The sequence below is a fragment of the Trachypithecus francoisi genome, unplaced genomic scaffold, assembly GCF_009764315.1.
Source record: "Trachypithecus francoisi isolate TF-2019V2 unplaced genomic scaffold, Tfra_2.0 Lachesis_group1, whole genome shotgun sequence".
Classification (NCBI taxonomy): Eukaryota; Metazoa; Chordata; class Mammalia; order Primates; family Cercopithecidae; genus Trachypithecus; species Trachypithecus francoisi.
The window spans coordinates 106514041-106532659 of record NW_022681454.1 but is presented as its reverse complement, the minus strand read 5'-3'; the positions used below and the strand labels follow the sequence as shown (position 1 = coordinate 106532659).

The 18619-nt window shown below is 39.0% G+C and overlaps 2 protein-coding genes across 11 annotated transcripts in view; one reads left to right on the top strand and one right to left on the bottom strand.

Moving 5' to 3' along the window:
- The window catches only part of EGF (epidermal growth factor), a 107032-nt gene that overhangs the window by 60808 nt on the left and 27605 nt on the right, over positions 1-18619 (bottom strand). For all 10 annotated transcript variants that reach the window (XM_033214989.1, XM_033214992.1, XM_033214991.1 and 7 more), the window contains exons 3-5: positions 16451-16632; positions 15820-16047; positions 14769-14971 (exon numbers count right to left, since the gene is read on the bottom strand). In XM_033214989.1, the coding sequence (XP_033070880.1) occupies positions 14769-14971; positions 15820-16047; positions 16451-16632 (613 nt within the window). The remainder of the gene's footprint in view (positions 1-14768; positions 14972-15819; positions 16048-16450; positions 16633-18619) is intronic.
- On the top strand, positions 11426-12814 carry LOC117086255 (pre-rRNA-processing protein TSR2 homolog; the record flags this gene model as incomplete). Its single annotated transcript, XM_033215947.1, has 1 exon — positions 11426-12814. A coding segment is annotated over one exon (663 nt), but the record flags the coding sequence as incomplete, so codon positions are not given.

The window sequence follows — 18619 nt, the reverse complement described above, 5'->3', positions numbered from 1 at the left end:
TTGGGAAAAAAAATTCCACAAAGTTCCAGAAAACAAAACATGAATTTGTCATATGCCAAGCACTATGTTGAATTCACAGGAATGAAGTGATGTAGGCATTGTATTAGGTATTATAAGTAATTTAGAGATGATTTAAAGTATATGGGAGGATGTGCCAAGGTTATATACAAATATACCATTTTATATTAGGGACTTAAGCACTTGCAGATTTGGGTGTCTTGGGGGATACCAATCCCCCACGGATACTAGGAGACAACTACATATCTCTTTCCAAAAAGTTAATGAGATTTTTGTTTCTTTTGCACCTTATTTTTTGCCCATTTTAAAAACAATAGGACCATTGTAAAATACTATGAGAAATACAGAAGTAAGCTTAAGTGTAAGGGCAGATACCTAGAATGCACATAGATACAGAGTCCAGAGGTCTGCCAAGAGGTGAAGGCCAAGGAAAACTACTGGGGTCATGGATTCTGAAGCCATGGCATTGTTAAAATCAGCTAGAGCTGACGTATCGTGGAAACTGCTGAGGACCTGAGGAAAGGACTGCTGAGAACACCACCACTGCTGGGAAGGACACAGGAAACAAATCAGCAAGAGCCTGAGCAAAGCGGGCAGAGGACCTGAGACTGTTCTCCAAGTAGGCTTGGTTTCTCTCATCTGTTTATCTACTAATAAAGAAGTCTCTGTCTGTATCCATTTCCCTCTATTTCAAAACTCAAAAGATAAAATTTCAACAAACTTAATTAAAGGATCAAATTAGCTTTTATTTGGGATTCATGAATTGGGCAACATCTTGTCTAAAAATAGACAGATGCTACACTGGCTGTGGCAGCACAGTCAGTTTTGTGATATCGCTTGAGCAGGAACAAGAAAACAGCATGATACATATTGTGGATTGGTTAACATCAGTTTACTTCAGGTTACTTTCCTCGTAAAGGTTAAACTAGATGGGATTTCCTTATGATACCAGTTAAAGCTGACCTCAGGGGGTCAGATAAACAAGTTAGTTTTGGTTTGGTGATTGGAATTTTAGCATGAGTGACTTCACTTTGGTTTAGTCTGTTGGGGCCAATTGCAGGAGCTCAGTCCAAATCAGTTGCCTCCCACAAATTTTATTTAACATCACTAGACATGACCAATAACAGTAAGATTCAGTAGAAACATATTCTTGCCCCCTTGAGAATGTCCCTAGTGTACATTGAGATCACCAGAGAGTATGCCACCCTCTAAAGATTCTGATTTGGTAAATCAAAGGCTCAGGAATCTGCATTTTTAAAGAATCAGGAGTGATTATGATGTCAGGAGGCTGCTTCACACACTTTGAGAAGCACTGGCCTAATGTACTAGTGAAACACTACACCTTCATCTTAATTACAAGTAATTACTTTTAGCTAGTCTGTGTTATTTCCTTAGTTATTTTGAATCTGTTGTTTCAATTCTCTTTACAGAATTAAATGCAAAATCAGTCTTGTTAACTCTCAATACCATTGCAGTATTACCTGCTAAATCAGTTAAGATTTACATTGAATGATCTTGTGGATAATTGATTCCAAAAATTGTATTTCTTGCCTATGGTTTTTATGCCAATTATACATGTATAGTTATATTATTTTTCATGTTCTATATGTTCCAGTTAAACTATCAAAATTTTAAGCAAAATTAAAAATAAAATGGCCTAAATTTTAAAAGTGAATGACTAAAATTGGAAACTTGTAAATACTGAAAACAAAATTCATCCACTTTAAATTTCTTTTTAAAAAGCAGTAATATGTTTAACTTTTATTTTTATGAACTTTACAAGTTAACAACAACAAAAATCCAGAAAGGTTTGAGTTGGCCTTTTAATAGCACTGAAATGCAACCACTTTCTTGAGGTAACAAAAAATTGAAACACTATGCTTCTTACAAAAATCTTTCCTTTGCCCTATAAAAATCTTTCCAAACTCAGCATACTGGATGATTACTGGATTACGAATCAGGAAAACTGAATTTTGTCTTGGTTCTTCCTTTTACAGCGTATCACTTTATCTCTTTGACCTAAGTTTCCTAATTCACAAAATAAACTTGTTGAAATAGGTATTGCTGAGATCCCTCTTTTAAAAAAATTCTATAGTTATAAACAGAATTAAATGTTTGTGATAAATTCTTCTGAGTTTATACCTCTAAAGATTATCAAATCTTAATTACTGCTTATAGTATGGTAACAGAGAATCAAACTGTCTAATGAAGAAAATGACTATTGTCTCAGGTATTGAAAATGCTTTGCTCTTCTAGATCCAATATATTTTTTTCTTTTTTCCCATACCTTTCTACTACCTCTCACCTGGATTTGTATCTATTCTTATCATGATCATCACCATTGTCACCACCACAATTATGTACATGCATCTTTTTTCCATTGATAAACTTCTGAGGCCAAGGCATGTACCCTATTCACAGTTATAGTCCCAGTAACACCTAGCATGGTGCCTTTTACAACATAGGCATCCAGTAAACGTTTAGAACACATCCACAAAAAACCCCTGTGATCATGTCACCTGCAACCTAACTCCCTATTTGTTTTTTCATCAAAATTCCAATCAACCTTAAAGCTGGAACTCAAAACGGTTTGTCACAAGATGCTAGCCTAGTACTTTTTCCACTGTACCATGCTGCTGATGGTTTTAGTGATGCTTATTGACAATATACATCTCTCTTCAGTAATGGACATAGGCAGGAAAGAAATCACTGTTCTCCTCTGCCTAGTTGTGCTGATGACATGACCTGAATTCAGACACTAAACACTTTAAAAGGTCATTTTAGGTGGTGGCAAAACAGAGAGGATTGAGGGTTATATTTTCTTTAATCTCCTTAATCTTCTGCTGTTCTTTAGCTTCAAAATAGGCCAAAGCTAGCACTGAGAATGCTGCTGCTGACCTCAGATAACACCCCTTCTGAGAGCTGAGCAATAAGGCTTAATTACCTCTGAGATCATTAAAGCTCCTAATCATGGAATTTAATGTCCACCACCAACTGCACCTTCAATAACTGCCTGGCTAGCACACAGGCACTCATGGGCTTTACTACAGCACAGAGAATCTGTAGATTTTACCCTGGCCCAGTTCTGAAACAATGCACTTGGGATTCCCTTTCCTGTTTTTTTCCACTGATCACATCTTTGTCTACCTCAAATTCCATGTAAGACGCACCTCATCAACAAAGCCTTTCTAGTCTCTTCCATTCAAACTCATTAACTTTAGTCATTCTAAAGTCATAACTAAATATTTGGTTAAATATTAAATACTAAGTATTTAGCACACAACAATAAAAATTTTGAATAATACTTTGTAAACTATTTATATTATCACATTTCATTTTCATAACAAGCCCTTGAGCTATACAGAGCAAGTATCATCTTCCATTTTACAGATTAGGAAATAGTGCCTTGTTAAGGATCACATAGAAAATAGAGTGTAGAACTGGGATGCTATTCCAAGCCTTCTGACTGTAATCCCCCTCTTTTTACCAGATACGTACAATTCTATGTGTGTGTGTTTATATTTATGCATTTGTATAAATATAAACATGCACATAAAATGTATGTTAGTTTTATGAAATGTCTGTAAAAACCTGGTTATATTTTTGCTTCATTTGTTTATTGTCTTCATCATTAATGAGTTCTCAATAAATGACTGCCTCAACTTCCTCAAAAAACTTCTCAGACTGAACAGTATAGCAGTTTACTCTTGTCAGCTGATAGAAATACAAGGAAGAAAATACAAGAATGGCCATTCTGTGCTATTGAAATTCCTAATTACAGTAAAAAAAAAGAAAAACAAAAAAAATCACCTAGCCAGAATTTAGCCACATGGTATGGTATCCATCTGTACCCTTTTAGGAATCAAAAAGTAAATGAATCAACAAACTTAAAGCACTTTAAAAATAATGCTTTTGACCAGGCGCAGTGGCTCATACCTGTAATCCCAGCACTTTGGGGGGCCAAGGCGAGCAGATTACCTGAGGCCAGGAGTTGGAGACCAGCCTGGCCAACAGAGTGAAACCCCATCTCTACTAAAAGTACAAAAATTAGCTGGGTGTAGCGGCGCATGCCTGTAATCCCAGCTACTTGGAAGGCTGAGACATGAGAATTGCTTGAACCTGGGAGGTGGAGGTTGCCGTGAGCCGAGATCATGCCACTGTACTCCAGCATGGGTGACAGAGCAAGACTCCATAGCTAAATAAATAAATAAATTTAAAAAAATAATATTTTCAACTCTTAGAAGAGCCCTTCAGGCCCATTGAGTCTTTTCTTATTGTAGTCTCATTTCTGGCAGTTTGGTTGCCCATAGCAGGAAGATGGAAAATACAAGCCATGACATACGTACAACTATTATGTATCCATAATTAAAAATACATTTTAAAAAGACAAGGTGTATATGCCTCCACTCCCATTGTTACCACCACACCCCACCCACATTCACCAATGGCAGAAGTGGCTGCATGAGTCCAGTGTTTTTTCTCACTGAGCCCAGATGTAGCCTTATTCTTGCATTCCAGATTGCCAGTGTCAATGGCTGCAAGACAGTAGGTAATTTCCCACACAGACTAGAAACCCTAGGTCAGGGTTCCTTCCAGAGAGAGATAGTACAATTTGAGTATCAAAACGGTAGCAATTACAGTGAATAAAAATGTCAATTATTTTTTAAAATCCATGACTTTATAGAGATGCTTAAAGAAAAAGTGACCTTAGGAGGATGCTGGAGGGTTAGGACACTAACTCTTTATTTTGAAAACAGGTAAATTAAGAAATAGGATCGAACACTGAATTACCTTTCCCACAAAAGCTCCTCCTCCAAAGGACAATCATATATCTGATTTGGAAAGGCTCCTCTTTGTATAAGAATCCCAGCTAATATATGCATAAACAGTGATAGAATTAGAACGTCAATTTCCTGCTTTGAACCTCTAACAAAAAATGGCTCCAGGCAATGATAATCAATAGATTCTAAAACCATTAAGCAAAAGACTGATGGGGAACTTGCAGTGGCTGGACCATGCTGGTGAACTCTGAAATGCTAATTAATTTTGAACACCCTAAAAAAGAATAAGAACCAGCCCATGTGCCTTTTAATGTGGTACAGTGGGGAAGCTTACAGAACCAACTGCAGTGCCACCCATAAAGCATTCTTGCAAACAATCTAATTCTGATCAGATTTCTAAGCCTAAACTACCAGTTTATAGGTATCAAGGAAATTAGAGAAACATGTTAAATGACACATGGGGATATAATCTGCAAAATCCAGAATGTGAAAAATTCTACAGTACTAATGATCTGGTTTCCTGAACAAACAAATGGCAAGAAAAAGCCTCAGGTTAGAAAATAAACAGAGGCCACAGCCAGGTATGTGAAAACCTGCAAGATGTGAGAGCCAGCAGCAAGAAAGAAAACATAAAAATGATAAAGAGCAATTTCAATAATTTAAAAGACATTTCAAATGGCAGCCATTTGGTGTCAGGGCAAACCCAGCTTTGCCCCAAACCAGTGCTATGCTTGCTGCAATGGCATGTATCCTTGTAAATGTGACTCTAGTCACTAAGAAAATGTCAATAACTATAAATGATGTTAAGAAAATATAGCAATCCATATTCTACTAATAGTTCCATGAAGAATAACAGAATTTTATGTGTTTAAACTAATAATTTAAAATTATATGAACTAAATATTTATCTTTCTAGGATGATTCTTTTCCAGGGGTTTCAAAATAACCAAGATTTTATAGTAGACACTCCAGCAACAAAATGATCAAAACGAATTAGACTCCCACCTTGGCAATTTTAGCTATACTAATTGCTTCCAGAAGCAAGTACATTTCCAGGTGGGCACAATTATCCTTCACGAACTCACAGAATTAAATTCAGCCATCTTTTTGTGCATGAAATGAATGTAAAGCATTTTACACAGTATTAGTAATAAATAACCTTCATTTCCCAAAGAATATGCTTTTGAAGCTCTCTTACAACTTAAAACTGAAATCTACATTTAAAGAATACAGAAAAAAGCAAAAATATTTGGACCTTTTACAACATAGTATCTATGAGCAATAAACTAGTTGTAAAATCCCCAGAAGTTGAACTTAAAATACTTGTCATTAAGATGTGTACAAAAATGTTCCCACACTATTTCTGAGATTGGTATAATAGTGTAGGTGTCAGGGCAGCCAGGATATCTGGCTAATAAGTTTAATCATGCCAACAAAAAATGTGGGATTCATCCTGTGCCTGTTTTCGGACAGCCAGGGGAGAAGCAAGAGAGAAAGAGAAAGACTTTAAGTTCCTGAAATTGAAAAAAAAAAATTAAAGAAAAATTTAAAAGGAAAAAGAGAAATAAGATTTTGACTCCATGATCTGTGCAAACTGAAGTACTTAACTACCAGGAGGCCATGGATAAATAATGATACACAGAATTACAGGCTTTCCCAAAACAAATAAGGCACATGTAAAATATGAAATGATAGATAATAGAGTGTATTTGGAGATGCAGCATGGTATCAGTCTGCCTGGGTTCAAATCCCAATTCCACCACCCTGTGACCTTCAACAAGATATTGTGACGTCTCTAAACCTCAAAACTTTTAATTTATAATATTACACTAATTATCACAATTAATAGAGCTGTTGTAAAGATGAAGTGAGATATTGTAAGAAAAGTCCTTAAATTATCACAAGAACAGATAATTTGGTACACATGCAATAATCATGGGATCTCTGTGAGCCAAGAAGTTGCATGTACTTAGATGGGTTATTTCAAATTCTAATTGAAACAAACAGATAACAAAAACAAAAGCCTATGTACTCAGATATTACATATCTTTAAAACTTTTCCTTATTATATTATTTAGGAGATAGAGTGCCAAAGAATTTTTTTTCCCTTGTTTTTTTTTTTTTTTCCAGGGCGGTGGGGTTTGAGATGGAGTCTTGCTCTGTTGCCCAGACTAGAGTGCAGTGGCCTGATCTTGGCTCACTGCAACCTCTGCCGCCCGAGTTCAAGTGGTTCTCCTGCCTCAGCCTCCCAAATAGCTGGGATTACAGGTGGACACCACCACACCCAGCTAATTTTTGTATTTTATTTTATTTTATTTTTTTAGTAGAGACAGGGTTTCACCATGTTGTCCAGGCTGGCCTCAATCTCCTGACCTCAAGTGATCCACCCGCCTTGGCCTCCCAAGGTGCTGGGATTACAGGTATGAGCCACCACACCTGGCTTGCTTGTTTTTTCAACTCTTGTTTATTCAAGTCGTTTAGGCATTGGGAATGCAATGGAGAGTTGTATTCTCTGTCCTCCAAGGACTAAGGAATATAAAAAGACAGACAACTACAGCAAAGTATGGTAAGTGTCATATGATTGGGGAAATTCTCTGAGAACACATTCTCCAGAACAGCTAACTTTGGCTCACAGTGGATCAAGGAAGGTGTTCCTGAAGGAAGTTATGTTGGACCTCAAAGAATGAGGGGAGACAGCGGGTGAAGGGACAGAGGTGGCGAGTTCCTGAGTATGCAGACCAGGCTGGAGAAGAGAGCAAGTGTACTTCATGAAAGGAAAGTACATCTTTGAGAATGGTTGCAACAGAGAATGTAATACAAACAAGGGTTGAGAGAAGAAGCTCAGAAATGAGCAGAAGGCTTGGTGAGCCTGAGGAAGAGACTACACTTTAATTATTGGTGTTGGGAATTGTCAGCAGATTTTAATCAAACAGTGACATGACTGGGCCTTCTTTTTTGAGGGATTATGTTCCCTGCAGCAGAGAAAATGGAGACAGGGATACTAGTCAGGAGGATGCTGGAGAGAGAAACCTGCGGGAAGGTCACAGTGGTTAGATGGTAAAGGGTAGAATTGTTGGGATGAGAGTGAGGAGGATGAAGGAACAGGCAACTCCTCGGTTTTTGCTTTAGGAGATGGGGTGGAGAGTGACGCCATTCACTGAGTTGATTACACTAGAGGGAGAGAAGCTGAGGAAGAGGGAGGTGAAAGTTGGTAGGTCAGTTATTTTCTCTGAGTCTGAAACACTTGGAAGAAATCCAAGTAGACATGCTTACAAGGCAGATAATTAAAAGGGCCTTGATAAGGATATTTTTACTGGGCCCAAACACATACATTTTATGGGCCCACTGCAGGACCCTGAGCTTGGAAGGTGCAGACAGCAAGTAGGTATGGCCCAGAAGAAGGACCAGGGCAACTGCTCTTTAGGAAACTGGTCAGATCATCAGAAAACAGCCTGATGGTGCAACTGTGGCTCTATTACTTGGACTTGGGGTGCAGCATGCAGATATATCTGCAGCAGGAAGCTCCTCCAGAATGAGACAACCTGAATCTACAAGCCAAGGACTTGTTCAAACCAACAAACCAATCTTCCACGTGAAGTTCTGTGGCTTTGCCTTTGTAAACCCCTGCCTTGCCTTGGCCAGGCAGTCTTCACCAGGGCTGCTCCTTTTTGTATATTATGAATAAATTCCCATGTTTAAAGTCAATTATCTCTGTAGCTTAACTCTGCAGCAGATCTTTGCAGCTTGACACTCATTATGCCTGAGTCCTTTTTTAAAAAAAATTTGTCTAGAGCCCCCCACCAAAAAGAAGTCTGAACTACAAACAATAGATTCAAGAGTCCTGTGGGCTGCTGCATAGGAAGTAAAACAGAAAAATGACATGGGTTGTGTCACTGTTAGAGAGTAATGATGCACATAACCATATGAATGGTTCTGAGAAATTCCACTCAGAATGAGAAAAAACTCATTCAACTTTATTGAACACACCATCTCTAAATTGCTTGACCCCCAAAAGGTTTTCTTCCCCTAAGTAACCTCATTAAATCCCATAGAAGTAGAGTTTTGAGGCCAGGCACTGTGGCTCATGCCTGTAATCCCAGCACTTTGAGAGGTCAAGGCGGGTGGATCATCTGAGGTCAAGAGTTTAAGACCAGCCTGGCCAATATGGCAAAACCCCCTCTCTACTAAAAATACAAATTAGCTGGGTATGGTGGTGGGTGCCTGTAATCCCAGTGACTCAGGAGGCTGAGGCAGAGAGAATTGCTTAAAACCCAGAAGGCGGAGGTTGCAATGAGCTGAGATTGCACCACTGCACTCCAGCCTCGGCAATAGAGTGAGACTGTCTCAAAAAAAAAAAAGTACTAGAGTTTTGTAGAACATACTTTGACAAATGATAGCTTAGGCATTTTGCAAGAAGTTTATTGATATTCATATTTGTATAAATATTTATATTTTACAACAAAAATAGTATCAACCAGATTATATGATTTTTCTGTTATTTTTTCATTGAAGTAGTTTCACTACTAAATGCTTTGTAAAGCAAAGTACTACCTTCCAATCACCAGCGGAGCTGCAATTTAGGCATAATATCCATGAGGAACTAACCAGCCTCTAGAGAAGTATGTCTTTACATGTGAAGGATAGGCTGGGCACAGTGGCTCATGCCTGTAACCCCAGGACTTTGGGAGGCTTAGGCAGGTAGATCGCTTGAGTTCAGGAGTTTGAGACCAGCCTGGACGATGTGGTGAAACCCCACATCTACCAAAAATACAACAAAATTAGCCAGATGTGCCGATGTACGCCTGTAATCCCAGCTACTCAGGAGGCTGAGGCAGGAGGATTGCTTGATGCCAGGAGATGGAGGTTGCAGTGAGCCGAGATCAAACCATTGCACTCCAGCCTGGGCAACAGAGCCAGACTTTGTCTCAAAATAAATAAATAAATAAATAAATAAAAATAAAAATCTGAAGGATGTCAGACACATTGAAAACCTGATAAAATTTATATACCATCTCCCTAGGTGGAACAGTACATATTTTCATCTAACCCTAAAATCAAGAGATCCACAGGCCCTACATCACAGGTAAAGAGCTCCTGCTTTCTAAGACACTAAAACAATTTAAACTGAATCAATAATCGCCAAAGTAACAGTGCCCCTGAAATCAAAAGTCCTTTGCACTTGGAGTATGTGTGAAGTGCATCTTTTGGTCAGTAACCTAAGCCAATCTCCAATACCAATTGTCTTCCGGGTTCCAGGTTTATCTGTGGCTCTGCAGCTGGCAGAGGCTTTCCAATCAAATTCTATTACTTGCCACATTGTTTGGGACTGCTCTTTAGTAAATCATTGTAGATTTTCTTCTGAAATTCATGCTTTCAGTTATCCTATTTGAACTCCTTGTCACAGAGGCTAAGTAGTGAGGGGCTCTGAAGAGACAATATATTTATGGCAGAAAGAACACTAAACTGAGAGATTGATGATAGGAAATTTTCTCCCACATTCATCATTAACTAGCTATGTAATCATGGAAAAGATGATCTATTTCTTCAGGTCTCTCAATTACGAAATGAGTACCATTATTCCTACCCTTCCTGTCTCACAACATTGCTGTGACAAACCGATAAACTAAAGCCCATGAAAACACTTTGAAAATTCGGAGGTTACATATAAATGTAAGAGAGGGTGATGATGATGGCAGACATATCTCTAATTATTATGAATGGGACTCAGTAAACACTGGGACTCAGTAAATACTTGTTCATAATGGTTATCGGTTACGATTTTGTTGTGAGTCATCACCACTCAGACAATGAGTTGTATGTGAAGACAGCTTGAGTTGAAATTTCCCATGGAAGGTATGTGGCAGTGTATCAGATTCACTACCTTTATGTGTAGACTATCTACACTACTATTATGGATTCACCCGTCTATTTTATAGCATTGCCACTAGGTTGTTGCTACTTAATGTGGTGCTAGAACCCACAGTTGAACTGTTTCCCACAACTCTAGCTTTGTGAATTAAAGTGAGATCGCACCACTGCACTCCAGTCTGGGTGACAGAGTAAGACTCTATTTAAAAAAAAAAAGAAAGAAAGTAGAAGATATAAACAATTCTATCTCTATTTCTGCGCTTCAGAGAGCTATTTAAGGCTAACATTAAATCTATTTTAAAACCTTCTTGAAATAAAACTTTTACATAAAGGCGAGATGTTAGTGGCACATCATTTATGAGGTACATTGAGCAGCCTAACGATCATAATACATTTTTTAAACCTGACAACCTTTTTTTTTCTGTAGGCCCCTTGTGGTATTTCACAAAAGCCTAACAACTTTTTTTTTTAATTTTAATTTGAGACAGAGTCTCACTCTGTCACCCAGTCTGGAGTGCAGTGGAGCAATCTTGGCTCACTGCAGCCTCCGCCTCCTGGGTTCAAGCCATCCTCCTGCCTCAGCCCCCCAAATAGCTGGGACTATAGGCATGCGCCACCATGCCCAGCTAATTTTTGTATTTTTGGTAGAGACAGGGTTTTGCCATGTTGGCCAGACTGGTCTCGAACTCCTGACCTCAAGCAATCTGTCCGCCTTGCCCTCCCAAAGTGCTGGGATTACAGGCCTAAAAACTTTTTAAAAACAATTACACGCTAAAGAATTCAGGGACTGGGGCCGGATAACGGCGGGAGCTGCAGAAGATGCGCGAGTTCTTTTCCGAGCTGGGGTCTGCGAGGCCCTGGAGGCCTGGCCGACCTTGCAGATCGCTGTGGAGAATGGCTTCGGGGTTGTGCACAGCCAGGAGAAGGCCAAGTGGCTGGGGGGTGCAGTGGAGGATTACTTCATGCGCAGTGCTGACTTGGAGCTAGATGAGGTGGAAGATTTCCTTGGAGAGCTGTTGACCAACGAGTTTGATACAGCTGTGGAAGACGGGAGTCTGCCCCAGGTGAGCCAGCAACTGCAGACCATGTTCCACCACTTCCAGAGGGGTGACGGGGCTGCTCTGAGGGAGATGGCCTCTCGCATCACTCAAAGAAAATGCAAGGTCAAAGCCACTGCACTTAAAACAGCTAGAGAGACTGATGAGGATGAAGATGATGTGGACAGTGTGGAAAAGATGGAGGTCACAGCTCCGAATGATGGGGCTGCTACAGATGGGGTCTGCTCCCAGCCTCAACCCTCTGATCCAGACGCTCAGACTATTAAGGAAGAGAATATCGTGGAAGATGGCTGGACCATTGTCCGGAGGAAAAAAAAAAAGAATGGGGATGATTGGAAATGGCTTTGGGCCCTTATTTGCTAGTTCTGAGAGTTATCTGTAGGGTTTTGTTTTGTTGTTTTGTTTTTTTTTGAGGATTGCAGACCTGTGGACTGGTTACCTCATCTCCACCCTCTCCCCTGTTCCCATGTCTAGCTCCCTCCAGGGCAAGGAAAACCTAGGGTCCTTGGTCTTGGGGGTGGGGGGACCTTGTCCAGCACATTCCCTTGGGCCTTTAGTTAACATCTGAGTGAAGAAGCTGGGTTCCCCAGTACCGTGTCTTTTGGGTGCGGTCGTTGTGAGGAAGGGGATGAGTGAGTGTGGGTGTGGCTGGAGGAGGAGCTAGATGCCAGTGGGCAGGTGGATTTGGGGAGGAGAGGACCAGCAGCAGCAGTAGTACTCAGTGATAGGGGGCTGGCTGGGTCAGGAATGGTGAGATGAACATGCAAATGGAAGAGAGAATAGTTGAAGATGTGAACGAAAGTAGCTCTGGAGCCTTTCCCTTACCCTACCCCCCACACATGCAACAGCTCTGTACCCCTGCCCAGAACTTGGAACCTCCCAGGGATGCTGCCTTCCTGCAGCCCAGCCTCCAGCCCTGGGTTCCCTCAGGAATTCGAAGAACTTGGCTAGGTGGTGAGCTTGGAAGAGTTGGGCTTTGTTTTCTGTCTCCTGTAACCTCTTTCCTTACTCTTTATCCCATCCCATTTGAGTTCAGGGGTGAGGCTTAAGATCTTAATAAATAATACCTTACAGATTAAAAAAAAAAAATTCAAACAGAGAAGACCACATTTAGAAGTGGAAATTTGGGACTGTGACTAGATTCAGTCAATCACTTATTCTTTTCACTAATATTTACCATCTAAAATTAATTAATTTATAAATATCTACTGTATATATGGTGGCTAAAAAAAGCAAACAAAATATACATGGTTTCTACCTGTATGGCACTTACAATCAAATGGGAGAGAGAATCCAAAGAAAGCAAATGTGTACGTAGTTACACCTTGTGATGGGTTCAATGAAAGGTGTACTATGAAAAAAGTAAGAGGTGAAGGGGCCTATTTTGATTGGCTTATCAGAGAAGACCTATCTGAGGACACGACATTTAAGCTCAGAACTGAAGAGAAGCCTAAGCCAAGGAAGAGTGGCTGCAAAACCCTAAAGGAATGAAGGAGATTAGCATGTTTGAGGAGTTATAGCAAGACTTGCACTAAATTCTAGTGAGGGCAGAGATCACTAGAGCAGGATGGTCAAATATTGACGAGACTGGTAAAATGCTGAACTTCAACCTAAGTGCAAAGAAAAGCTTTTGACAGATTTTGTGCAGGAGAATGAATGGATCAGATTCAGAAAACAGAAGGATCAGTTGAGCGGCTACTATAGTAGGCCAAACAAAAAGTGCCTGTCTGTTTAGACTATGGCAGTGGCAGTAGAGAAGAGAAGTGGACATTTGAAAAGTGTTTAGAAGGTAGAATGGAATGGATTTGGTGTTGGATTAGAAATTGGGGGTGCGACAGTGGGAAAAATCAGAGATGGCCCTGTAGATCCCAGAATATGCCACTCCAAAATAGGAAAGATTGTTGAGCTTCAAACAATTAAAAAGAAATAGATATAGAAAAGCTATCTCTGTTTGCCTAAATGCAAGACATAGATTTACGAAGACAATAGGTACCCCTTCTCTACCAGGAATCACAAAAGTTAACCACTGAAGACAACTTTAGATCCTTATGGCCTGGCAATGGCTGCAGAGGTATCTACATTAACAAGCTTTATTTTTTTATTTTTATTTATTTATTTATTATTTTTTGAGACAGCGTCTTGCTCTGTCGCCCAGGCTGGAGTGCAGTGGCGCAATCTTGGCTCATGGAAAGCTCCACCTCCTGGGTTCACGCCATTCTCCTTCCTCAGCCTCCCAAGCAGCTGGGACTACAGGCACCCGCCATCACACCCGGCTAATTTTTTTGTATTTTTAGTAGAGATGGGGTTTCACCATGTTAACCAGGATGGTCTCCATCTCCTGACCTTGTGATCCACCCGCCTTGGCCTCCCAAAGTGCTGGGATTACAGGCGTCAGCCACCACGCCAGGCCAAGAAGCTTTATTAACTAGCATTTAGCTGCCATTTATTTGCCTTCCCCCAACTTGCTGCCCATAGAAACTCAAAGTCCTTTTCCTCTGTCTTGTCACTTCTCTAAAAATTTACTGTTCTTTATTAAAGATACTACATAACCTGGCATTTAAAGCCACCTCTTTGAGAGCTACTAATTCCCCAGGTTTCTCCCATGTATATACAAATGTGCATGCTAATCCATTTCTATTTCCTTTTTTTTCCTTTCCTTTCCTTTCTTTTCCTTTCCTTTCTCTCTCTCTCTCTCTCTTTCTTTCTTTCTTTCTTTCTTTCTTTCTTTCTTCTTTCTTTCTTTTCTTTCAGACAGAGTCTTGCTATGTTGTCCAGGCTGGTCTCAAACTCCTGGCCTCAAGCAATCCTCCCACCTCAGCTTTCCAAAGTGCAGAGATTACAAGTATGAGCCACCATGCCTGGACTTCTATTTGTTTTTCTCTTGTTAATCTGCCTTTTCTTACAGGGGTCTATTATAACTAAGAATATATGAGGGTTGAAGAAAAAAATATCTTCCCCCCTACAAGCCCTCATTGTCTGGCTCAAGCAGGTAAATGGGTGAGAACTAGGTGTCAGGCCCCGCACAAGGTCAATGATGACTCACCACGCTCCCGAGCATCATCTTCTGCCTTGGGCTGTGCAAGTGGATGCACTACTTTCAGTTCACCAGGTGGTACAAATGATGGATGGAGGTTAATTCTAACCATATCCTTTCCAGTGTGTTTGTTGGCTATCCAAATTGTCCTCGTTTTCCATGCTGAATAGAAGACATGGTCACCAAAAAGGGACATTGCAAACAAATTGTGCCTAAAAAGCAACCACAAAAGAAAAAAGAACAATAGAACATTTGTTCCTTGGCTTATTAGAGTTTTACTTCATTTCAATTTATTGTCTAAGTTTTAACTACCTACCTTTTCCATTGTTTCTCATTTAGGTTTAGAAAAGTATATTAAGTTTAAAATTTTATTTATGTCATCATACTCTGAGCTAATAAGATATAATTTCTAGCTCCAGATCCATTATCTCATTAATCTTTTAGTCATACAATAAGAGTGATGAAAATGGGGAAGAACATAGGAACAGGGTAAGAATGGGTTTCTAGTGACATCAATTTCACATGACTAATTTCTGCCTTTTGCCACAAAGCTGGAAAGTCAGTTGCTGGCATGATAGCAAATCAATGAAATATAAAAATATATATAACATAATAATTCCAAAAAGAATAACTATGATAGCAAACCAATGAAATATAAAAATATATATAACATAATAATTCCAAAAAGAATAACTATGATCAACATGTGAGAACTTATTATGTGCCAAATACTCTGTTAATTATTTTTGTTTGTATTCATTTACTTTCCCTTCACAATAATCCCGAGAGAGATGCTATGATTATCCTCACATTAAAGGAAACTGAGGATAAGAGAAGTTATAGAACCTACTCAAAGTCACTCATCTAACAGATGAGTTCAATCTGGAGCTACTCAAAGTCACTCATCTAACAGATGAGTTCAATCTGGAGCTTGAACTCTTTTGGATTCAAAATCTGCGGCCTAAATGACTATACCAGTTCTGTTGACAAAAGTAAAATTAATTTATCTTGTGGACTTCAAATGACAACTGTTTTATTTTATACCAAGAGTAAAACTTACTGTGTTGGATGTTTACTAATATGGACAGAACCTCCATCATAATCACAGGAGCAAATAAGAGAATTGCTTCCTTCTCTGCTGTACTGAATCCAAAATAGCCGCTTATCAAGCACATCCAATGACACAGCTGTTATTTTCTCTGATGTCTCTAACAGAGACTTCACTTCCACACCATCAAGATCTGCTCTGTAAAGGCTGCCAGCCACCTCTGAAGACCAAAATATAAACCTGAGGGAAAACACATTACATAGACACAAAAATGAATGTATAGTGCCTTAATGGCCAACTCTCTCAATGTTTCAGCAGCTCCTGCACAGGGCAAGTTTGACTGTTTTGAATGAAAATGTATTCAACAAGTAAACACTGCCCTATTGTAACATTACAAGCAAATTCAAGTTAGAAGGGGAGTTATGCCTCTATAGCAGAAAACCATGATACTTAGGAATATTTATGAAAGGATCCTGTCTCAGTTGAAATGCAGGCAACTGTCCTGTAGAAAACGGTGCCTGTGTGCTACAAAAGAGAGCTTTGGTCTCAGTGAGAGGATCCTTTTGAATTTAAATGTTATAATTCTATCAATCTTCACTAGATTTGTAAATATATTTCAATGTCTGAATACAGCAGAACTTACCTTTCTACTGGATCAACTGCTATATTTGCAGGATATTTTAAAGCACTTAAAAGAATGTGGGAATTATTTCCTTTCATATCTGTTACTGTAATGATTCCTTCCTGTTGATTTGACCAAATAACTTCTTCATTTATCCAATTTATTGCCATTCCAGAAACTTTTTTCTCTATATTACATACTCTCTGCAAAATCAAATTTTAAAATTGTTATTAATATTTCCCCATTCACAACAAAATTATGTTGTTACATATAAAAAGTCTATTATTTTAAGAACTTGTCATCTTTATGCATTTCCAAAATTGTTTAAATAATAAAGTAGTCACAGATATGGTGTCTTTGTTTTGATGTAGCATTATTAAACCTCCTCTGATCCCTAAGTCAATATTTCTGGAAATAGTATTTATATCATAGCTTTGAAACTAAAAATTATCCTACACACTATTTAAACTAGGCAGCCAACCATCATGTATTAATCATTTCAACTATAGTAATGGTGAAATTTTGATGCAACCGTAAAGACAGCTTATTCCATTCCATTTGCTAATGGAACTTTCCAGATCTTCAACTAAACTCAATTCCAAGCTTTGCAAGATTTCCTTGGAGTTTGAGCTTACAGACATGAACTTGATGAATTTCTCATTATGGCCTTTATTCTTCTGGCCCTCTTCCTCCAATAGGCCTCCTTCCTTTCATGCCCTCACAGTCCTTCATGCCCTCACACTGTGACCAGAGTAGCAGGGTGTCTTTTTATGCGCCTTGGGCTGTATTCCCAGCTCTTTCATGATAAAAATGCCCAACCAAAACTTTTTGTCTCTTAATTTCAGCCAAGGGCAGGTAAGCTGGTCTTCTTGGGGAACGGAGGTTGCGAGGTGGGCAGAAGCCCCAATTTGTACTGTTGAAGATTTTCATGGTGTAAATATTCCACTATGGCCGACATCCAGCTACCCAAGTGACATGATTGAAATCAGAGTTGGGCTGAAATTGCATAATCTCATGAGCCTTTTCTATTTCTACATCTCATATAAATAAATCTAGCCAACTTATTTTACCATTGAAAATAATGGCCAAAATAGCAATTACCTTTGCACCAACCTAATACATTCATAAATTAGCTCACCCAGGCAAATTGTTTGCATTCTAACAGTTGTCCTTTAGAAGCAATGTTTTAACCCAAAGGAAGGAATATAGGGATGGAATTTTAGGCATCAGGCTGATCCTTTCCTAATGACTTGACATAAATTCACAACTATTTTAAGTTTTTCCTTGTTCTTGATAGGAAACCCTTCAGATTCTTAGACTCAAGAGTTTGAAACTATACTACCACATGTCTGGAGGATAATGAGTAGCCATCCTTGTTAAAAGTGAGATTAGCAAGTATTGGAGATGTGATAAAACAGATTAGCACCTAATTGAAGCTTTTAAGAGTAATTGGAAAGAGAAAGATTTGGCTAAAAAACAAAAAAATATTGTGCACTTTGTGTTGAGAAATCAACTCTTAAAATTTCTCTAGTCACATGATCTTTGTAATCCATCACCGAATTGAGAGAAACATTCCTCCTGGGACTCATGTAAGGGTTCTACCAGCTAAAAAGAGAGATTAAGGATCTTTTGTATGTACTTGAAGTAAACTACCTTGTATCTGTCATCTGCTATATTATTTTTTTCCAGAGTGCAACCACTGTGAGAATATAAAGAAGAAAAGTTTTCTTTCTACATGTCAGGTGCCAACACCCATGATGGAGATTTTATACAGATAAAACAGGGTCTCTCAACTTCAGCACTAATGACATTCAGGGCTGGATAATTCTTTATTCTGGGGCTGTTCTGCACAGCGTGAGATGTTTTGCAGTATCCCAGGCCTTTCCCCACTAGACGCCTTTATCGTCTCCACCTTCCTACCTCATCCACTTGTGACAACCAAAAATGTTTCCAGATACTGCCCATTGTTCCCTCAGGGAAAAATTGCCCCCCACCTGAGAACTACTGGGGTACCTTACAAATAGCAAGAAATAATCATGCAAATAATCTATCTTCATAAAATGGTGATCTGATTTAATAAACTCAGATATTTTCAAAATTACATTCATATCTTCACTTTCTCATTTTGGGGCTTCTGAATATTAATGTGTGAACTTATTCAATAATATACTACCACAGATGTAGATTAAA